Below are 19,996 nucleotides of genomic sequence, written 5' to 3' on the forward strand. Positions count from 1 at the left end.
GCCTGCAGCAATCACACCACCTGAGCCCCCAGTATTCTCTGCTAATCCCTAGAAGCTCCCATACACATTTGACAAAAGTCACCTTTACAAAACAGACGAGTTGCATAATAAATTCCTTAGTAGATATCCTGTTTCTGGTCTTTCTTAAAGGGAACCTGAAGTAAGAGGGATATGGAGGCTGCCATATTTATTTCCTTTTCAACAATGCCAGTTGCCTGGCAGTCCTGCTTATCTATTTGGCTCCAGTAGTGTCTGAATCACACCAGAAACAAGCATGCAGCTAATCTTGTCAGATCTGACAATGTTTGCATATGCTTGTTCAGGGTCTATGGCAAAAAGTATTCGATAGAGGATCAGCAGGACTGCCAGGCAACTGCTATTGCTTAAAAGGAAATAAATATGGCAGCCTCCATATAGCTCTCTCTTCAGGTACCCTTTAAGGTAGGCATACACTATTAAAGTCAATACCCACGGAAAGATTCCATCTGTCAAAATGACAGATGAATGAACATTCCAATCTTAAGCCTATGACAGCTGATCACGGAGATTGGCTGGCTAGGGGAGGGAGGGTTTTTGAAAAAAAGAAAAAAAGAAATAAGGAAATGTATTTAAAAAAATAATAGAATAAATATTTACAAAAAAAATAAACAACCTGGGAGTGATCAGACCCCACCAGCAGAAAGCTCTGTTGGTGGGGAGAAAGGGGGGGGGGGGGGGGCGGGGAAATCACTTGTGTGTTGTGTTGTGCAGCCCTGCAGCGAAGCCTAAGGCTGCTTTCACAGTTGGACGTTGTGGTCTGACGTTAGAGCAGCCTGTAATGCAGCTCAACTCACAGTAATGAAAAATCATTGGGCTGTTCACAGTGCCCACATTGCGTTACATTGCAACGCTGGACGTTCTATGGTTTGCAGCATGCTGTGCGTTATATGCGGTTATAGCCGCGTTAGATTGTTTGCACATGCACAGTAATGTTGTTTTATTGTTTTTTGTGTGCAGGAGAGGAGGAGGGGAGAGTCCGCTATTTTGCCTAGCCACATGGCTATTAATATTCACTGCACTGCAATGCCGGTTCTCTGCCTGCTAGCAATGATTCATATGAATCATTGCCGGTTCTATTGAATGAAAACGGCGCACCAAGAGCCGCATAACGCGGCTCTATGTAGCGTCCACCTTTAGCACCACCCTGCGTTGCGTTAGGTGAACGTTATGCGACCTTAACGTCCCCTGCAAGCAAGGTCCCACTGTGTAAAGAGCCTTAAAGCTGCAGTGGCCCTTTTTGTGAAAAATGGCCTGGTGTTTAGGGGGTTTAACACTGTGGTCCTCAAGTGGTTAAAGAAAAGCAGTAAATGACGGTTACAGGCAGCCGATGTACGACGATGATCATACATTTAGAAAGACCATCATGACAGAGGAGATCAACTCGTTCAACTTCCTCCGTATGTAAAGGTCTTTATATGATGTTTCTGCTAAAGTCTGTGGAAGTTCCCCCGCCTCCCATCGTTGGCAATCTTCTTGGCCACTCATGGCCAGCAGACGGAGAGCTGAACTGCCCGACATGCATGGAATTCAACCTTCCATGTGAAAGAGGCTTTAAAGGGGAACTGAAGCGAGAGGTATATGGAGGCTGTCATGTTTATTTCCTTTTAGACAATACCAGTTGCCTGGCAGCCCTGCTGATCCTCTGCCTCTAATACTATTAGCCATAGCCCCTGAACAAGCATGCAGCAGATCAGGTGTTTCAGTGGTTCAGACTTATAAGTCAGATCTGACAAGACTAGCTGCATGCTTGTTTCTGGTTTTAATCAGATACTACTGCAGAGAAATAGACCAGCAGGGCTGCCAGGCAACTGGTATTGATTAAAAGGAAATAAACATGACAGCCTCCATATACCTCTCTCTTCAGTTCCCCTTTAAAGTGCATCTGAACTCTTGCACATGGCATAAGGAAAACAGAGAGAAATGCACTCTGGGTGTTTTTTGGAGCCTGTCTGATTCCCCCTCTTCAAGTAGTCACAAGTATAATTTGATCTCTCATCTTTGTCAGCACAGAAATTCGTCAGTCCTCGGCAGACACAGCTAATATGTAAACACGGGATGCTAACCCTTTGTCTGCTTCCATGAAAGCAGGAAGTAGACACTGCAGATTTATTGCAGTGGTTCTGTAAGCTGTAATAAAGAAAGGTTTTTCTTTAAAGGTTATTATGCTGTTGCTTATCCTTTTAGAGCAGAGAGGAAGTTTTGAGTTCAGGTCCACTTTAATCAAGATGATCAAGACAGTCAGCTTTTGATTACTCCTACCAAGTAGTGTAGCAAAGCCTTATCAAGAAGAGAAAAGAGACAGAGGAAGCAGATAATGGCGTAAAGGAAGCAATATATAGGATCAATAGGAAAACATACCTTGGTACGGAATCTCACATATGTTCTCTGAGGTGCCATTCAACCTCCATGTGTCTTCACATTGTAGAGTCCCAACTACAGTTCCGTTCTTTACTCCCAGGCCATATCTGGAAGCCCCGAATACATGTCCACCACTACAGCGCCACCATAGCATGAGCTTAGAGTCGCAAGGGACCAGTGTGAGAGGATTCTGGCGGTTAGAGAGGTTCAGAGCAAGGCACTTCTGTGCTCCAAGGTTATACAGTCTGTGATTGGAGCCCCATTTCCACCGAGATGAGTCTCTGGATTCTGTGCAACTGTCCAGCTTTAGCTGATCCTTGTCCACGCTAAGGCACTTACTGGTCTGGTCATTGAATATGAGGAAAGTGTGATCTGAGGAGAGAAATGAGGAGATTAGTAGTTATCTCTACAGTAAAAAGTTCACAATAAAAAAAAATAGCTCTATAACACATACATTAAAAGGAAAATGCTTAAAATGCAGAATAAAATCCTCTATGGACATGCTAATATTACAGCATAATTAATACTATGGGTATAGACCAAAACAGCCCAGGAGCATGCTGGGTAGCCCGCAACAGCCCAGGAGCATGCTGGGTAGCCCGCAACAGCCCAGGAGCATGCTGGGTAGCCCGCAACAGCCCAGGAGCATGCTGGGTAGCCCGCAACAGCCCAGGAGCATGCTGGGTAGCCCGCAACAGCCCAGGAGCATGCTGGGTAGCCCGCAACCGCCCAGGAGGAGAGCACTGGGTAGCCCGCGACCGCCCAGGAGCATGCTGGGTAGCCCGCGACCGCCCAGGAGCATGCTGGGTAGCCCGCGACCGCCCAGGAGCATGCTGGGTAGCCCGCGACCGCCCAGGAGCATGCTGGGTAGCCCGCGACCGCCCAGGAGCATGCTGGGTAGCCCGCGACCGCCCAGGAGCATGCTGGGTAGCCCGCGACCGCCCAGGAGCATGCTGGGTAGCCCGCGACCGCCCAGGAGCATGCTGGGTAGCCCGCGACCGCCCAGGAGCATGCTGGGTAGCCCGCGACCGCCCAGGAGCATGCTGGGTAGCCCGCGACCGCCCAGGAGCATGCTGGGTAGCCCGCGACCGCCCAGGAGCATGCTGGGTAGCCCGCGACCGCCCAGGAGCATGCTGGGTAGCCCGCGACCGCCCAGGAGCATGCTGGGTAGCCCGCGACCGCCCAGGAGCATGCTGGGTAGCCCGCGACCGCCCAGGAGAGCGCTGGGTAGCCCGCGACCGCCCAGGAGAGCGCTGGGTAGCCCGCGACCGCCCAGGAGAGCGCTGGGTAGCCCGAGACCGCCCAGGAGAGCACTGGGTAGCCCGCGACCGCCCAGGAGAGCACTGGGTAGCCCGCGACCGCCCAGGAGAGCACTGGGTAGCCCGCGACCGCCCAGGAGAGCACTGGGTAGCCCGCGACCGCCCAGGAGAGCACTGGGTAGCCCGCGACCGCCCAGGAGAGCACTGGGTAGCCCGCGACCGCCCAGGAGAGCACTGGGTAGCCCGCGACCGCCCAGGAGAGCACTGGGTAGCCCGCGACCGCCCAGGAGAGCACTGGGTAGCCCGCGACCGCCCAGGAGAGCACTGGGTAGCCCGCGACCGCCCAGGAGAGCACTGGGTAGCCCGCGACCGCCCAGGAGAGCACTGGGTAGCCCGCGACAGCCCAGGAGAGCACTGGGTAGCCCGCGACAGCCCAGGAGAGCACTGGGTAGCCCGCGACAGCCCAGGAGAGCACTGGGTAGCCCGCGACAGCCCAGGAGAGCACTGGGTAGCCCGCGACAGCCCAGGAGAGCACTGGGTAGCCCGCGACAGCCCAGGAGAGCACTGGGTAGCCCGCGACAGCCCAGGAGAGCACTGGGTAGCCCGCGACAGCCCAGGAGAGCACTGGGTAGCCCGCGACAGCCCAGGAGAGCACTGGGTAGCCCGCGACAGCCCAGGAGAGCACTGGGTAGCCCGCGACAGCCCAGGAGAGCACTGGGTAGCCCGCGACAGCCCAGGAGAGCACTGGGTAGCCCGCGACAGCCCAGGAGAGCACTGGGTAGCCCGCGACAGCCCAGGAGAGCACTGGGTAGCCCGCGACAGCCCAGGAGAGCACTGGGTAGCCCGCGACAGCCCAGGAGAGCACTGGGTAGCCCGCGACAGCCCAGGAGAGCACTGGGTAGCCCGCGACAGCCCAGGAGAGCACTGGGTAGCCCGCGACAGCCCAGGAGAGCACTGGGTAGCCCGCGACAGCCCAGGAGAGCACTGGGTAGCCCGCGACAGCCCAGGAGAGCACTGGGTAGCCCGCGACAGCCCAGGAGAGCACTGGGTAGCCCGCGACAGCCCAGGAGAGCACTGGGTAGCCCGCGACAGCCCAGGAGAGCACTGGGTAGCCCGCGACAGCCCAGGAGAGCACTGGGTAGCCCGCGACAGCCCAGGAGAGCACTGGGTAGCCCGCGACAGCCCAGGAGAGCACTGGGTAGCCCGCGACAGCCCAGGAGAGCACTGGGTAGCCCGCGACAGCCCAGGAGAGCACTGGGTAGCCCGCGACAGCCCAGGAGAGCACTGGGTAGCCCGCGACAGCCCAGGAGAGCACTGGGTAGCCCGCGACAGCCCAGGAGAGCACTGGGTAGCCCGCGACAGCCCAGGAGAGCACTGGGTAGCCCGCGACAGCCCAGGAGAGCACTGGGTAGCCCGCGACAGCCCAGGAGAGCACTGGGTAGCCCGCGACAGCCCAGGAGAGCACTGGGTAGCCCACAACAGCCCAGGAGAGCACTGGGTAGCCCACAACAGCCCAGGAGAGCACAGGGTAGCCCACAACAGCCCAGGAGAGCACAGGGTAGCCCCTACACAGCCCAGGAGAGCACTGGGTAGCCCGCAACAGCCCAGGTGAGCACCGGGTAGCCCGCAACAGCCCAGGAGAGCACCGGGTAGCCCGCAACAGCCCAGGAGAGCACCGGGTAGCCCGCGACAGCCCAGGAGAGCACCGGGTAGCCCGCGACAGCCCAGGAGAGCACTGGGTAGCCCGCGACAGCCCAGGAGAGCACTGGGTAGCCCGCAACAGCCCAGGAGAGCACTGGGTAGCCCGCAACAGCCCAGGAGTGCACCTGTTAGCCCACAAAAGCCCAGGAGCACGCTGGGTAGCCCAGGACAGCCCAGGAGCAAAAAGTACAAGCTCTGCACTGCCTAAAAAGCACCTGGGTTAGCTTTACACAGTCCACATAGCAAGATCATAGCATGGTTAGACCAGGATTTTAATAACCCTATAGAGGCCTGGTGTTCAGAACACAAATCTGTGAAATACATAAACTGGAGCTGGTTTAATCTCAATGAACACTGTTAGAGAACTCTAGATTTGGAAATTTTCCTCCCTGCCCCCCATCACCAAGCAGTGACATGTTCTCAAACCTAGTCCCTGGCTCCGAGCCCAAAGAGTACACAGGCCCACAGCTTCCTGGCAGCCAGTCCTGCTCCAGATGACCAGCAGAACACAGGGACACAGAAAATAAATTAGATTGCTGTGATTATTTGTTGTTTCATCCCACAAGATATTACTTACAGCAGAGCACATTACCCCAGCCTGAAAGTCTGCCTATTAATAGAACTATATACAACACTTGGTCCTGAGGACAAAAGCCCTACAAGCACCTGATTCTGTCAGTGATGACAAATGGGTATTACATACTCAGGTGAGTTTTGAGTTGCCACTGGTTGTGATCTCAATAAAAACATGAAGGTCAAGATCAGTTCCTTGCTTGTCCCCCCGCCAGAAAAAGGTGGGGTGCAGTTAGCCGTCTCGATCAGTATGAAGTTAAAGAGGAACTCCAGTGAAAATAATGTAATAAAAAAGTGCTCCATTTTTACAATAATTACGTATAAATGATTTAGTCAGTGTTTGCCCACTGTAATAGCTTTCCTCTCCCTGATTTACATTCTGACATTTATCACATGGTGACATTTTTACTGCTGGCAGGTGTCACTGGAAGTAGCTGCTGCTTGCTTTGGCAGTTGGAAACAGCTGTAAACAGCCATTTTCCACAATGCAATGAGGTTCAGACAGGAAACTGCCAGGAGTACCATGGTCCTCTCAGTTTCCTGTGGGTGGGGTCTCACCACAATATCAGCCATACAGAGCCCCCTGATGATCAGTTTGTGAAAAGGAAAAGATTCCTCATGTAAAATGGGGTATCAGCTACTGATTGGGATGAAGTTCGATTCTTGGTCATGGTTTCTCTTTAAAATATGGGTAGTGTCGTGTGATAAACGGCACTCTAATGGTACGGTTTCTCACAGACAGTTGCTAAGCGACGGTACCTTCCCTGTACCTAAAATGTCTGAGTGTATTAATATGACTGCTTGAACATAGCCTTCACTGCACTGTATAGATACTCACTCACATTCAGTTTCAATATGAGAGATCAATATTTTCACTTTCCAGTGTACCAGTGGCACAGCACATCCTATGCAAGTGGAGGAGGAGGAAAAACGTGACTAACACTTAGGCAAGAAAAAAAAAAGGATTCTTTTTTGATTACTACGTTAGAAGGGACAAGAGGTGTCTGCCTCATATTCTGATTTAAAGAAAAACTCTGAACCTCAGCTGAGCTAAAAACTGCTAAAACACAGCCCTCTGGCTGAATACAGAACCACAATCACTAGGCCAGTGGTTCCCAACCCATGTGCCGTGACACATACATGTGTCGCGGCAGCTTCGGGTATGTGTCGCTGTGTCAGCTCTCGGAGGAAAGCAGCGCAGTGGAGGGAGAGCTGTGGGCAGCGGCGGAGAAGGGGGCCATCTCCCCCCCCCTTCTCTCACCTTAGAGTGCTCTCCCTCCCTCGCTCTCTCCTCCGGAGCTAACTGTGGTCAGGCGTTTGCAGCGGGCGGGACTTACCTTCCGTGTTGCTCCAAGCGCCGGAAGTTCTGGTGCTGCAGCCGCTGCTCTGGTCTGGATCAGACCAGAGTAGTGGCAAATCATCCCGCGCCTGCGACGAGACCAGACGGAGAACATGGAAGGTAAGTTCCGCTCCTCTGCCAGCCACCGCACTTCGTTCCGGAGGAGAGAGCGAGGGAGGGAGAGCACCCTGAGCTGCCGCTCTCCTTCCCTCGCTCTCTCCTCCTGGGGGGGAGGGGGGGCCTGGCTACAATATACTGGGCATATATACACCTGGCTACATATACTGGGCATATATACACCTGACTACATATACTGGGCACATATACCCCTGGCTACATATACTGGGGACATATACCCCTGGCTACATATACTGGGCAGATATACACCTGGCTACATATACTGGGCACATATACCCCTGGCTACATATACTGGGCATATATACCCCTGGCTACATATACTGGGCACATATACCCCTGGCTACATATACTGGGCACATATACCCCTGGCTACATATACTGTGCACATATACACCTGGCTACATATACTGGGCACATATACCCCGAGCTACATATACTGGGCACATATGCCCCTGGCTACATATACTGGGCACATATGCCTCTGGCTACATATACTGGGCACATATACCCCTGACTACATATACTGGGCACATATACACCTGCCTACATATACTGTCCACATATACACCTGCCTACATATACTGTCCACATATACACCTGCCTACATATACTGAGGACATATACCTCTGGCTACATATACTGGGCACATATATCCCTGGCTACATATACTGGGGACAACTAGCTGTTTGTCATTATGCGCATTTACTGGTGAAAAGCTGTCTCTTATGTGCATTTACTGGTGAAAAGCTGTCTCTTATGTGCATTTACTGGTGAAAAGAGGTCTCTTATGTGCATTTACTGGTGAAAAGAGGTCTCTTATGTGCATTTACTGGTGAAAAGAGGTCTCTTATTATGTGCATTCACTGGTGAAAGGCTGTCTCTTAAGTACATTTACCGGTGATAAGCTGTCTCTTATGTGCATTTACTGGTGAAAAGCTGTCTCTTATGTGCATTTACTGGTGAAAAGCTGTCTCTTATGTGCATTTACTGGGGAAACGCTGTCTCTCATTATGTGCATTTACTGGTGAAAGGCTGTCTGTCATTACCTGCATTTACTGGTGAAACGCTGTCTCTTATGTGCATTTAGTGGGGAAACGCTGTCTCTCATTACATGCATTTAGTCTACGTGTCACGGAGATCTGAACGTTTGGTTTGATGTGTCACGACTCCAAAAAAGTTGGGAACCACTGCACTAGGCCATCACAATTTGCACAGAACCTCAGACTACTGCAACTCCTGATGCACAGATCAACAACAACAAAAAACACATTTGTAAACTGCTGTTTTTCCATTAGACCCAAAGCACATAAGCTGATCAGTACATTGTTGCGGTTTGTGATGCGTTACAGGGGGAAAAGTTATGTGATCATAAATGTCAGACTAAACAGGTTGCTTTTCACCTCCAAGGTTAAAGCAGATCTGAGATGAAAAACTTACTATAACAAGTAACTTGTCTTTATATCTTATCTAAAGTTTAGATAGTTTACACAGCAAATCTAGCTGCAAACAGCTTCAATAGAATATGATTATTTCTTCCTGTGATACAATGAGAGCAGCCATGTTTGTAAACATTACACAGAGGCAGGCTTATCTGCATCTTCAGCACTCAGCCTGTGAAAAAAACCTAATCCCCCTCCTCCTCCCATCCTGCCTCTGAAATCTCTGGCTAGTAATACTTCCCCCTCCTCCTGCCCAGACTGAGCTCCCATTAGCCCTTGCTACTGTCTGAAAATGCCAAGGCTCTCTAAAAAGCTGTGGACGAGGCTTGTTTAGTTTATAGGGAATTAGAGTATTAAAACAAAAACAAAAAAAGTATTTGGCTTGAGGAATGCCCTATAAACAATAGGAAAAGAACACAAATATGCAATGAGTAAAAGTTCATCTCGGATCCACTTTAAAGCGGTCTTGATTGGGAGTGGGAACGCTTTCCAAAAGGTAGGGGTAGCATGACAGAACGTCCTAGCTCTAACGGTTTTGAGGTGGACTCTGGGGGTGTTCAAGTTATTTGATCATATTGATCTGAGGTTGTGGGAGTTGACACAGTTGCAACAAAATCCTTCAGGTATTAGGGGCCTAGGTAGTGTAGACATGTGTACTTCCTGCATGATCTTGCATGTTCCCATATGCATCATCAGGCATTACATTGCAAGTGGACAACAGCCATCTCTGACATTCTGGGTACTAAACATAGATACATTTCCAGTTTGCCTTGAAATAGAGTTGATCACAGACTTGCATGTACTCTCCATTTATGCACACTGAAGAGATGGCAGTTCTTGCTACAACCCATATTTGAAAATTTTCAAACAATGCGCCATTGACTTACTGCAGCTGAGCAAGGTTACATGTCACTCATGTAGCATAAAACTACCAATAAAATGATGGAAGTGAAGGATAGGGCATTTGAAACAAGCAACAACACCACTCATTTCTTATGGCGTTTACCGCTACAAATGTTTTGCACAGCATGGACTCTTATAAACTGGTGGTCTGAGGAGTAGTAGGCAAGATGTGTTTTTCCCCCCAAAAAACAAGGAATCCATAGTACACAAAAGAAGTGTCTGACTAAGCAGCCTTCATGATCTTGGTTTCACACATACTTATTCCTTCCCTTAAAGGGGAACGGAAGTATGAGGTATACGGAGGCTGCCATATTTATTTCCTTTTAATCAATACCAGTTGCCTGGCAGCCATGCTGGTCTATTTCTCTGCAGTAGTATCTGAATAACACCAGAAACAAGTATGCAGCTAGTCGTCAGATCTGGCATTAATGTCAGAAACACCTGATCTGCTGCATGCTTGTTCAGGGGCTATGGCTAATAGTATTAGAGGCAGAGGATCAGCAGGGCAGGAGGGCCTGGCAACTGGCATTGCTTAGATGGAAATAAGTATGACAGCCTCCATATCCCTCTCACTTCAGTTGTCCTTTAACTAGATAATATTCATTTTCATCCCTATCAACTTCTCTGAGTCTCTGTAAGAACAGAAACAGCACTTCCTGAGATTTGTTGCTTACTGTACCTCTACAGTGTAAACAAACGCCTGACAGGGGACTTGCATAGGCAGGGATAACCCTTTAGGTACAGGAGCAGTAGGGGAACCTTACTGGCAATTTCCAGTATTTTCAATACATGCTGGTCCCCATTAAACAGAAAGGGCAGACTCTGCAGCAAAGTCATAAGACACAGTGCACTAAAAAAATTATGTGGTACATACCAGAGACTGGCTTTAATTCAGGAACGTTTGGTTGAGGTTTACTTTTTATTTAGTCTACAAGTCACTGTGCAAGATCGATTATCCTAAAATCATTTTTGAAAATTAATTTTTCATGTGCCAAAAGTGAGGGGTTTCCAATGAAGCATGTAAGCTGATAGCAGATGACCTCCGCCCCAGATAGGATGTATGTGCTCAGAAATCATCCAGAGGAAGGAAGAGAGAGTCTGATTAAGTCCCCAGATCAATCTGCCAGCCTCTATTATCTGCTTACTACACTGCCAGGATCATGAACAGAGGAAACCAGATAAATGGACAGCTGTAATGATGATGTGTTTAGATGTGGCCTTTGCTTGTCACAAAACAATACAGAAAACTACACAAAATCTGAAGATGTATTACACATTTATTCTCTCATACAGGTCCATAAATGGCTAGTACATACAGTAGAGTCCCTTTTATAGTACACGCCAAGGGGCGGGGAAAGTAGTTTACTATATCAGAAATTGCCATACTCCAGCACATAAAGTATACTATAGGACTGGATCTTAATTCAGTCAATAATTGGGAGTCACTTTTTCTTTTCTAAGCTTCAGAAGTGAGCACAGACAGGGCTTGATTCACAAAGCGGTGCTAACCTACTTAGCACGTCTAAAGTCTTTAGACGTGCTAACTAGGGTGCTAAGTAGGTTAGCACCGGATTTCTCAATCAGAGCGCGCGCTAAGTATCGCGCGCAAAGTTTTGCGCGCGCTTAGTCCCATAGGCTTTAACCCTCTGGGCGATACAATTATATCGCCCAGGAGGTGGCGCAGCACTATTTTTTTAAATGTTTTATTTTTTAAATCATGTAGCGAGCCCAGGGCTTGCTACATGATAGCCGCAGCGCAGCGGCATCCCCCCACCCACTCAGCAGGAAATCCCGTTCAGAACAGGATTTCCTGCTGGGCTTCCCCGGTCGCCATGGCGACGGGGCGGGATGACGCCACCGACGTCATGGACGTCGTGACGTCAGAGGGAGTCCCGATCCACCCCTCAGCGCTGCCTGGCACTGATTGGCCAGGCTGCGCAAGGGGTCGGGGAGGGGGGGCTGCGCGGCACGGCGATCGGAAGTTACACGCAGCTAGCAAAGTGCTAGCTGCGTGTAACAAAAAAAAAATTATGCAAATCGGCCCACCAGGGCCTGAGAAATCCTCCTGCGCGATATACCCCGAGCTCAGCTCGGGATTATCGCTCAGGAGGTTAATGGGCACTTCGCGTGGAGCGCCCTGCGCTCTGTGCAGTGCGCGCGTAAAGTTTTATGCGCACAAAGTTTTGCGCACGAAAAGCAGACGTGCTAAAGGGCTTTTCACAGGTGTGCTAACAGTTAGCACCGCTTTCTGAATCAAGCCCACAGTGTCTTAAGGTGCGTACACACGCACTACGGCAATGAACGACGGGTCCATCAGACCCTCCCGCTGGGCTGGCGTTCCAGCAACAGTAGTGCGTGTGTACAGTCTGTCAGCAGACTGATAAGGCTGTTTCTGAACAATCTGCTCAGCGGGAGGGTCTGACGGACCCGTCGTTCGTTGCCGCAGTGTGTATGTACGCACCTTAAAGGGAAAAAAAAATGAGTTTTTGCAGGAGGCTGATGGAAGCCCCAGGTGAGTAAAACTCTTTTGTGTGAATTAAGTGACCCTTTAGCAAGTTTACAATGCACAGTGCTCAATATGCGGGAATTTGCATGCAATAACCACACAACAGCTTGCACAGGAAGCATAGGTCTCACTAATTAATGCAGGCACAGTACTTCTAGTGTGCTCCTCTGTCCACATTTCTGTGCAGCTTTAATGACACTGTAGCGTTGCAGCCATGCACAAGCAAGTCACAGATAACAGGCAATTCCCAGAGTAGTGTGCAGATAGCGAGCACACTGCAATTGGCTGCTAACCTTCCCACCGACCATGGCTCATGGGTCTCCAACTGACGTATGAGCCATGCACCACGCCCTTTCCACTATAACCAGAAACAGAACACCCACCGCAGGGGCCCAAAAAAGGTTTACTATAACAGAGGTTATATTTAATCAGCCTTTACTATACCAGGCGTTACCACCATATACTTATACTGCTGCTTGGCCAGGACCTGAACATTTAGTTTACTATACCTGAATGTTTACTATATCAGAGTTTGCTATAACATGATTATACTGTACCTTCAATCAGTACCACTTATAGCATTCCTGCAGGCAATGAGCGCTATACAGACATGCAGCGGAAAGGGTAAAAGTTAAAATACTGCACTCAGTCATATGTGTTGTTATAAGATCCAGCATGCCAGATTCAGCCTCAGGGGACACAGGCTAGGTTCTCCGCCAAGATGGCCCAAGCTATCCCCTCTCCACCAATAGATGAATGTGCTACATGAGGGGGGGGAATTTATACACAACACAATCTGGCTTAAAGGGAACCTGTACGGAGTACAATTATTTAAGGGAACCTGTACGGAGTACAATTATTTAAAAAAAAAAAAACACTTGAGGTAACTTCAAATGAACATTACATAGTAACCTTGCCTTCAGTTCCTCTCAGAAGCTCACCATTTTCTTCTGAAAATGATCCCTTCCAGTTCTGACAACATTTTGTCAGAACTGAAATTTATCAGTTGCTGTCAGTTATATATCAGTTGCTGTCAGTTACAGCTGAGAGGAGAACTGATGTGTCCAAGTTTCCCTATGGCTCAAGTGGGTGATATTACAGTATAACAGTGTGCTGACCAGGAAGCTGTTATGAGGTAATGGCCATTTTCAAAATGGAGGACAGAAAATTCCCTTGATCACAGTGGACAAACAGGACGAAGGAGAGGAGAAAGAGATTGAGGAGTAGACTACACTGCAGGTAAGTATTACTTGTGTGTGGTTATTTTGACTTTTAATTTTCAGTAAAGGCTTTCTTTAAAGGAAACCTAAACTGAGAGAGTGATGGATGTTTCCTTTTAAACAATACCAGTTGCATGACTCTCCTGCTGATCAATTTGCTGCAGTAGCATCTGGATCTCACACTATTCCAGTCTGACTTCAGTCAGAGCACCTGATTTGCATGATTGTTGAGGGGCTGTGGTTAAAAATATTAGAAACACAGGATTAGCAGGAGAGTCAGGCAACTGGTATTATTTCAATAGGAAAAATTCATATCCTTCTCAGTTTAAGACTTTGCAGTTTGCAGAGGGCCCCTAACCTCCATACATTTGTGGTGGGCCTGGCTATCCAGACACCACCCCACACTCCTAATGTATACCATCCTTTCCACTGGCCAGCACTGACTGGAAGATGATTGATGAGGTGAACCACATCCCCTCCCACAATGCGCCACTACCATTCTAGGATCCACTGAGTGAGGGAGTCTGACTGACAGCCTAAACCAGGTCCCCTCCTATTAAGAGAAGGAGTGAATGGCAGTCTGTGTGATGTCTCCCTCCTATAAAGAAAAGCAAGAAGGATGACCGTATGGGCCCCATCTCCTCCAAATGACAGTCAGCAATGGCACAGTGCCCAGCCTCCTTCAGACCACACAGGCTACAATGTTTTTACAAAAAAACTTTTTTTGTTGCATAATTTAGGATTATTTTATTGAATGTAGATAAAATTATGCATAAACTGGGGCTTTAAGGCACACAGTTACATCATGCAGAAATCGAGTACATGTGAAACTGTGTAGACCTAGAAATACCAGAAATTCTACTATAGCGTGTTTTCACTTCCCTATAGCTTGCTTGTGAGGTGCTATCATGCTGGTGATATGATAGCAAGCATAGTTCACTACATATTTATCCTGCCCGGCATTCAGCTCAGCCTGACACATAGAACAGTTGAATAGCGGAAATAATGTTTCCTATCAGAACAAGTAAGGCTTGAATTTTATGGATCTTTTGTAACTAGACAATGGCCAAAAAACTGGAAAAGCTTTTACTTTCTATAGAACACCTGAACTATTGTAAATTTGGACTTTTGTATATTTACTTTCTTTTTGTTTGTTTTTTTCTACCTTTTACACATTGGAACAGGTTCTAAAAACCTTTTCAAAATCCCTTACCCATCTTCCTCTCCCCCCAACACCTTCACTACTACTTTACCACAGTTCCATTTCCTTTATATATTATACTGTATACTGTACAAGCCTCCACTTATTACTAAAACCTGCACTGCCAGAACCCTCTTTTCCTTCTGCGTCATACCCAAAGTTTGTAATATGCAACTCATTTTTAACCATGTAAAGTATTGGATGAACTAAGACTACTTTGGTGTTCTGGCTGCCATTTAGTTTTGCCAATTGCTCCTATCAACTGCTGCAGAGTTCATCTCCTCCCAACCCACAACTACTACCCATATCTCTACTGCTCCCTTTTCCACCCGCTTACATATTCAGAATGGCTGGAGTGGTGTTCAGGATGAGATGAGCGAGTGTAAACTATCATGCTCACTCATCTAAGTCTTCTGCAGTCATTTAAAGTTGAAGGTTACCGTATTTTCCGCCGTATAAGACGCACCTTTTCTCTCCCAAAAAAATGGGGAGGAAAAAGTCCCTGCGTCTTATATGGCAAAGGCAGGGAATCTTCGACTTTCAAATGCCTGCAGATACGAACCGCCGCCACGTCGGGGATTCCCTGCCTGTGTGCCGCTCTCTCCTGTGCCTTTGCTTCCCTCCTCCCCCACTACCTCAACTGTCTCCCCGCTTCCCTCCTCCATGCCACTCTCTCCTGTGCCTTTGCTTCCCTCCTCGCCCCCCACTACCTCAACTGTCTCCCCGCTTCCCTCCCCCGTGCCACTCTCTCCTGTGCCTTTGCTTCCCTCCTCACTCCCCACTACCTCAACTGTCTCCCCGCTTCCCTCCCCTGTACCACTCTCTCCTGTGCCTTTGCTTCCCTCGTTCCCCGCTACCTCAATTGTCTCCCCGCTTCCCTCCCCCGTGCCACTCTCTCCTGTGCCTTTGCTTCCCTCCTCAATCCCCACTACCTCAACTGTCTCCCCGCTTCCCTCCTGTGCCCTTGCTTCCCTCCTCACTACCTCAACTGTCTCCCCGCTTCCCTCTCCTGTGCCACTCTCTCCTGTGCCTTTGCTTCCCTCGTTCCCCGCTACCTCAATTGTCTCCCCGCTTCCCTCCCCCGACCTCTTCACCACCGCACTTCTAGCTCTAGTGTTGGCTTGTACTGATGACACGTCGGTATAAGCGCGGTCACTAGAGCGAGAAGTGCGGTGGGCGCTGCTGGAGAGGCAAGAGCCTGCCGGGGAGAAGATGTCAGCTATCTGTTAGCTATACCCTTACACAAGCTGGTATTTGCAGCAGGAACATAGCAAAAGGAAGTGGGGGCACAGAGGAGTGAAGTTGGGACACAGAGAGGTAGTCAGTGCTCAGTCAGCAAGGCTGATTACAAATGTCTGCTCTTTAGGGCATTTTTATAGCGCTGCTGTATGGTCTGGTCTCATATCATTGTGGTATGATTCTATGTTTCTTCTAGTTTTATAATGCTAGGGATAACATTTCCTGTATTCCAAACGTTGTCGACATATAAGATTTAAATACGGCCTGAAAAGATCAGGGGGGACACCTGGGAGGACAGAAGGGGGGACCTGGGGGGACCTGTGGACAGAAGGGGGGGGGGGGGGACACCTGGGAGGATGGAATGGGACACCTGGGGACAGAAGGGGACACAGGAGGATACCAACTGGGGGAGAACATCTACAAGACGCTCATGGAATATGGACGCACTAGGTTTAGTATATTTTCTCCTGGTTTTTGCCCTCTAAACCTAGGTGTGTCTTATACAGCGAAAAATACGGTAAGTTTAAAAAAAAAAAAAAAAAAAAAAAAACAAAAAGGTAAAATCCCGAAAAATGTAAAGAAGATGTCATGCTCACCAGCAGGCATTTTGTCTGGCGAGGCTTAGCTTAGTGCAGATGAACTCCCAAAGATGCAGATGCCCAGGATTTGATGCAAAGTGATGTTTTATTTACAGTGAAGGTATATACATGAAAAACGTTCAAAGTAGGTTTCAAGCAGTTCAGAAACAAGCATGCAACATTATGCTCATGAAGCAGCTTTGCAGGAGTATTTACCCAGACAGTATTAATAGCCTCAAGTCCACCAGCAGGTATGTAGATATTCATCCAGAACTCAGCATACAGGACAGGACCAAACACACGGGCTATAACTCCATGAACACAGGCAGGACTGGAGCAAACACATATATGACTCCAAGGACTCAGACAAGAGCAGGCCACAGGATTCTCTTGGCTAGGACAGGAACAAGGCAGAGGCTGCACAAGCAGGGAGGACAATCAATGCGACAGCAAAGGCTGCTGGGAAGTCTGCTAACTCTACTAACGAGGCACTCACCTTGCAGGTGTTCAGACACTCCCATGCAATCTCACTGCAGTAAGACTGAGCCAAATGCAAGGCCAGTCCATAACCGCAGTGAGAAACAGAACTGGGAATCCTCACACACACACATGCAATTCCATTGCAGCAATGTGCAGACAAAAACAAATGCAAAGTCAGCCCATCACTGCAATGACAGGCAGAGCTGGGGAGCCTTACAGAAGAGAAATAATTTATAAAACCCCCAGTCCTCCACACACATATACTGAATTCATCCCAACTGTGAGTACACACATACATACACTAAGTACATGAGGTACATATCACATGCAGAGCAGAACCATAAAATACAGGTAATCCCTGCTTAATAAACAAGATAGGGACTGTAGGTTCATTGTTAACCAGAACCTGTCCATAAGTTGAAACAGAGCTTTTTCTATATCTCCTCTATCAATTGTTAAAAGAAGAAAAATATATATTTATAATATATCCCCAGCCCTTCACTCTGTACAAACACTCATTCTGAATTTAGTACCAGGGTTGTGGAGTCAGAGAACTTTTTGGGAGCCTGGAGTCTGAGCTGTTGGTTTCCATAAACTCGGATGATGATTTTTGTATCCACTCCATAGTCCTGCAAGGGCAATTTTGAGTACCTGGAGTTGGTGGTTTTATAAAAAAACGAATCGGATGATTTCGTACCAACACCACAGACTGGAATTTACACTCAGCTTTCACACACACCATTTGTACACACATACATAGTTTAAGTGCACGACATACATATCACATGCAGACTAATACTTTAAAATAATGTTAAACAAGGGGCATTGATAAAGTTTTAGGATTTTGTGCATGTTACCTTTCACCATTTTGCAAGCGCCCACAAATATACATACACAGTCTCACCGTTTCCTATTTTATATTTAGTGGGAATATGTGAGAGTTTGCCATTTTGCTCTGGGGATTTAAATTTGGAAGTATAAAACATAGTAAATGTATTTCCCAACACTCTTATTTCAAAAGATATATAGTTTAGGGGGACTTCAATGAACTTTCAGTCAGCGATGTGTTCTTTCCTAACACATGCAACACACGTGGAAACTGGTTTGGCCAGCGAGTATGTGACAAGACGTTGGCAGTGAGAGGGCTGAGAGCCAGCTGTCACTGCTAAACCTGTTTTTAAAGCTTGCAGCTCTGGGGCTCCCGTTCAGATCCTGGCATTAATTGCCCAACTGGCAGAGCTGGCTCCTTTCAAAAAATAACACCTCATACGTACCCTGTTTGTGTCCTCAAAGATTTACTTTGAATTATGCTGAACAGCAACCAAGTCAAATATTTAATTAGGCTGTATCATGGCTTTCAAGAGTCCAGATAAATGGTGTGTTTACGGTTGTCATACGTTTTATAAAATAAACAATAGTTCATGCAATACAGTATTGCCTATAGCAGGTGACAAGTCAATAAACAGGTCTATAATATGGAAACACCACCATATAACCAGGGAGCAGCCAAGAGAAGTGTCATATCATAAATAGTTAATCACTAGAAGGAAATAAAAAAAAAAAAAGTCTAGTGCCAGAAGAAGCGCAGAGCTCAGGCACTACAAGAGACGATCTCACAGAGGCCCTTCCTGCCTGACAGGAACTAAATATTAGATAAAACAATACAATTACAGAACAGTACGAAAAGCTGAGAAAGTTTTTTTTTTTTCTACAATAATGCCTCTTGTACATCGTATTATCTTTTGGGAGAACCATATGTCATTTCCCATTAAAAAAAAAAAAAAAATACTTGCAGGTTGAATAAAAAGTAACTTTAAATCAAAATTTGCCAGGAATATGAATAATTATGGGCATCACTGTAGGTAGTGTTTCTGATACTAAACCCTTGAAAAAGTTGTAAAAGTGGGTATCCTGAATAATTCACTGTATTCTACTACAGTATACGCACTATACTATATGTCACAACAGTGCCTCTTTAAACATTAGCACAGTTGGAGAGCACAGAAAATGATGATGAACTGATGAATTTCCCTTTGTGTTGGATTCTCTATTTAACCCCCCTGGCGGTACAATAAATCCACCAGGGGGGCAGCACAGCACTTTTTTTTTTTTTTGTAAAGCATGTAGCTAGCCTAGCGCTAGCTACATGCTTCCCCCCTCCCTTCACTATCCCCCCCACCCCTCCGATCCCCGCCCGCGCTTTTACCCTGCAGGGAATCCCTGGATAGCGGCGAATCGGCGGCGATCGTTATGCACACGCAGCTAGCAAAGTGCTAGCTGCGTGTAGCAAAGAAAAAATTATGTAAATCGGCCCAGTAGGGCCTGAGCGGCACCCTCCGGCGGCTTACCCCGTGTCACACACGGTGTTACCGCCAAGGAGGTTAAGCAGCTGCCAGCCTCTCTCTAGATTCCCACTGAATCAGCAGATTCACAACCATGACAAAAAGTCCTGGCGGTGTGACTGTGGTTCAGAGAGGGGAGACCCCCATTAGTCACCATCAGACTACGCCAGGGGCTTTCTTTCAGAAAGTGGAAAATCCCTTTAAAAAATGGAATCATAAGATATTCCCCTTCCATGTAACTCAGAATTTCACAAAAAGGTCAGCTGCTCTGACAGAAGATGATGCTTCAAGAGACTCCGTCCCTAATCAAATCATTCTGCTGCTGCTATTAGCAAGATCCAGGCCTGTGTGTGCAGCAGCTAATTGAGGCAATAACTGCAATTCAGGCCCTGTTTCCACTGCATGCAGATTGGATGCAGAATGGATGCAGAAAACTGACTCCAATGAATGCCTATGCGAAAAATCTGCATCAGAAAAAAATCGCATTTAGTGGAAACAGGCCCATAGGCATTCATTGGAGTCAGTTTTTCTGCATCCATTCTGCGTGTAGTGGAAACAGGCCCTAAGCCTTAAAGGGAACCTGAAGTGAATTAAAAACAGACGAAATCCGAATGGGTTTCATTCGGATTTCATCCTCCTAATTACTGCAGCTGAGCGGGTGTGTAAGATGGGGGGGGGGGG

At 47.9% G+C, this 19,996-nt stretch overlaps 1 protein-coding gene across 1 annotated transcript in view; it reads right to left on the bottom strand.

Moving 5' to 3' along the window:
* LY75 (lymphocyte antigen 75) overlaps window positions 1-19,996 on the bottom strand; it is a 162,471-nt gene that overhangs the window by 123,258 nt on the left and 19,217 nt on the right. The window contains exon 2 of the mRNA XM_068245642.1: window positions 2,398-2,769. Within this exon, the coding sequence (XP_068101743.1) occupies window positions 2,398-2,769 (372 nt within the window). The remainder of the gene's footprint in view (window positions 1-2,397; window positions 2,770-19,996) is intronic.

The sequence above is a fragment of the Hyperolius riggenbachi genome, chromosome 7, assembly GCF_040937935.1.
Source record: "Hyperolius riggenbachi isolate aHypRig1 chromosome 7, aHypRig1.pri, whole genome shotgun sequence".
NCBI lineage: Eukaryota > Metazoa > Chordata > Amphibia > Anura > Hyperoliidae > Hyperolius > Hyperolius riggenbachi.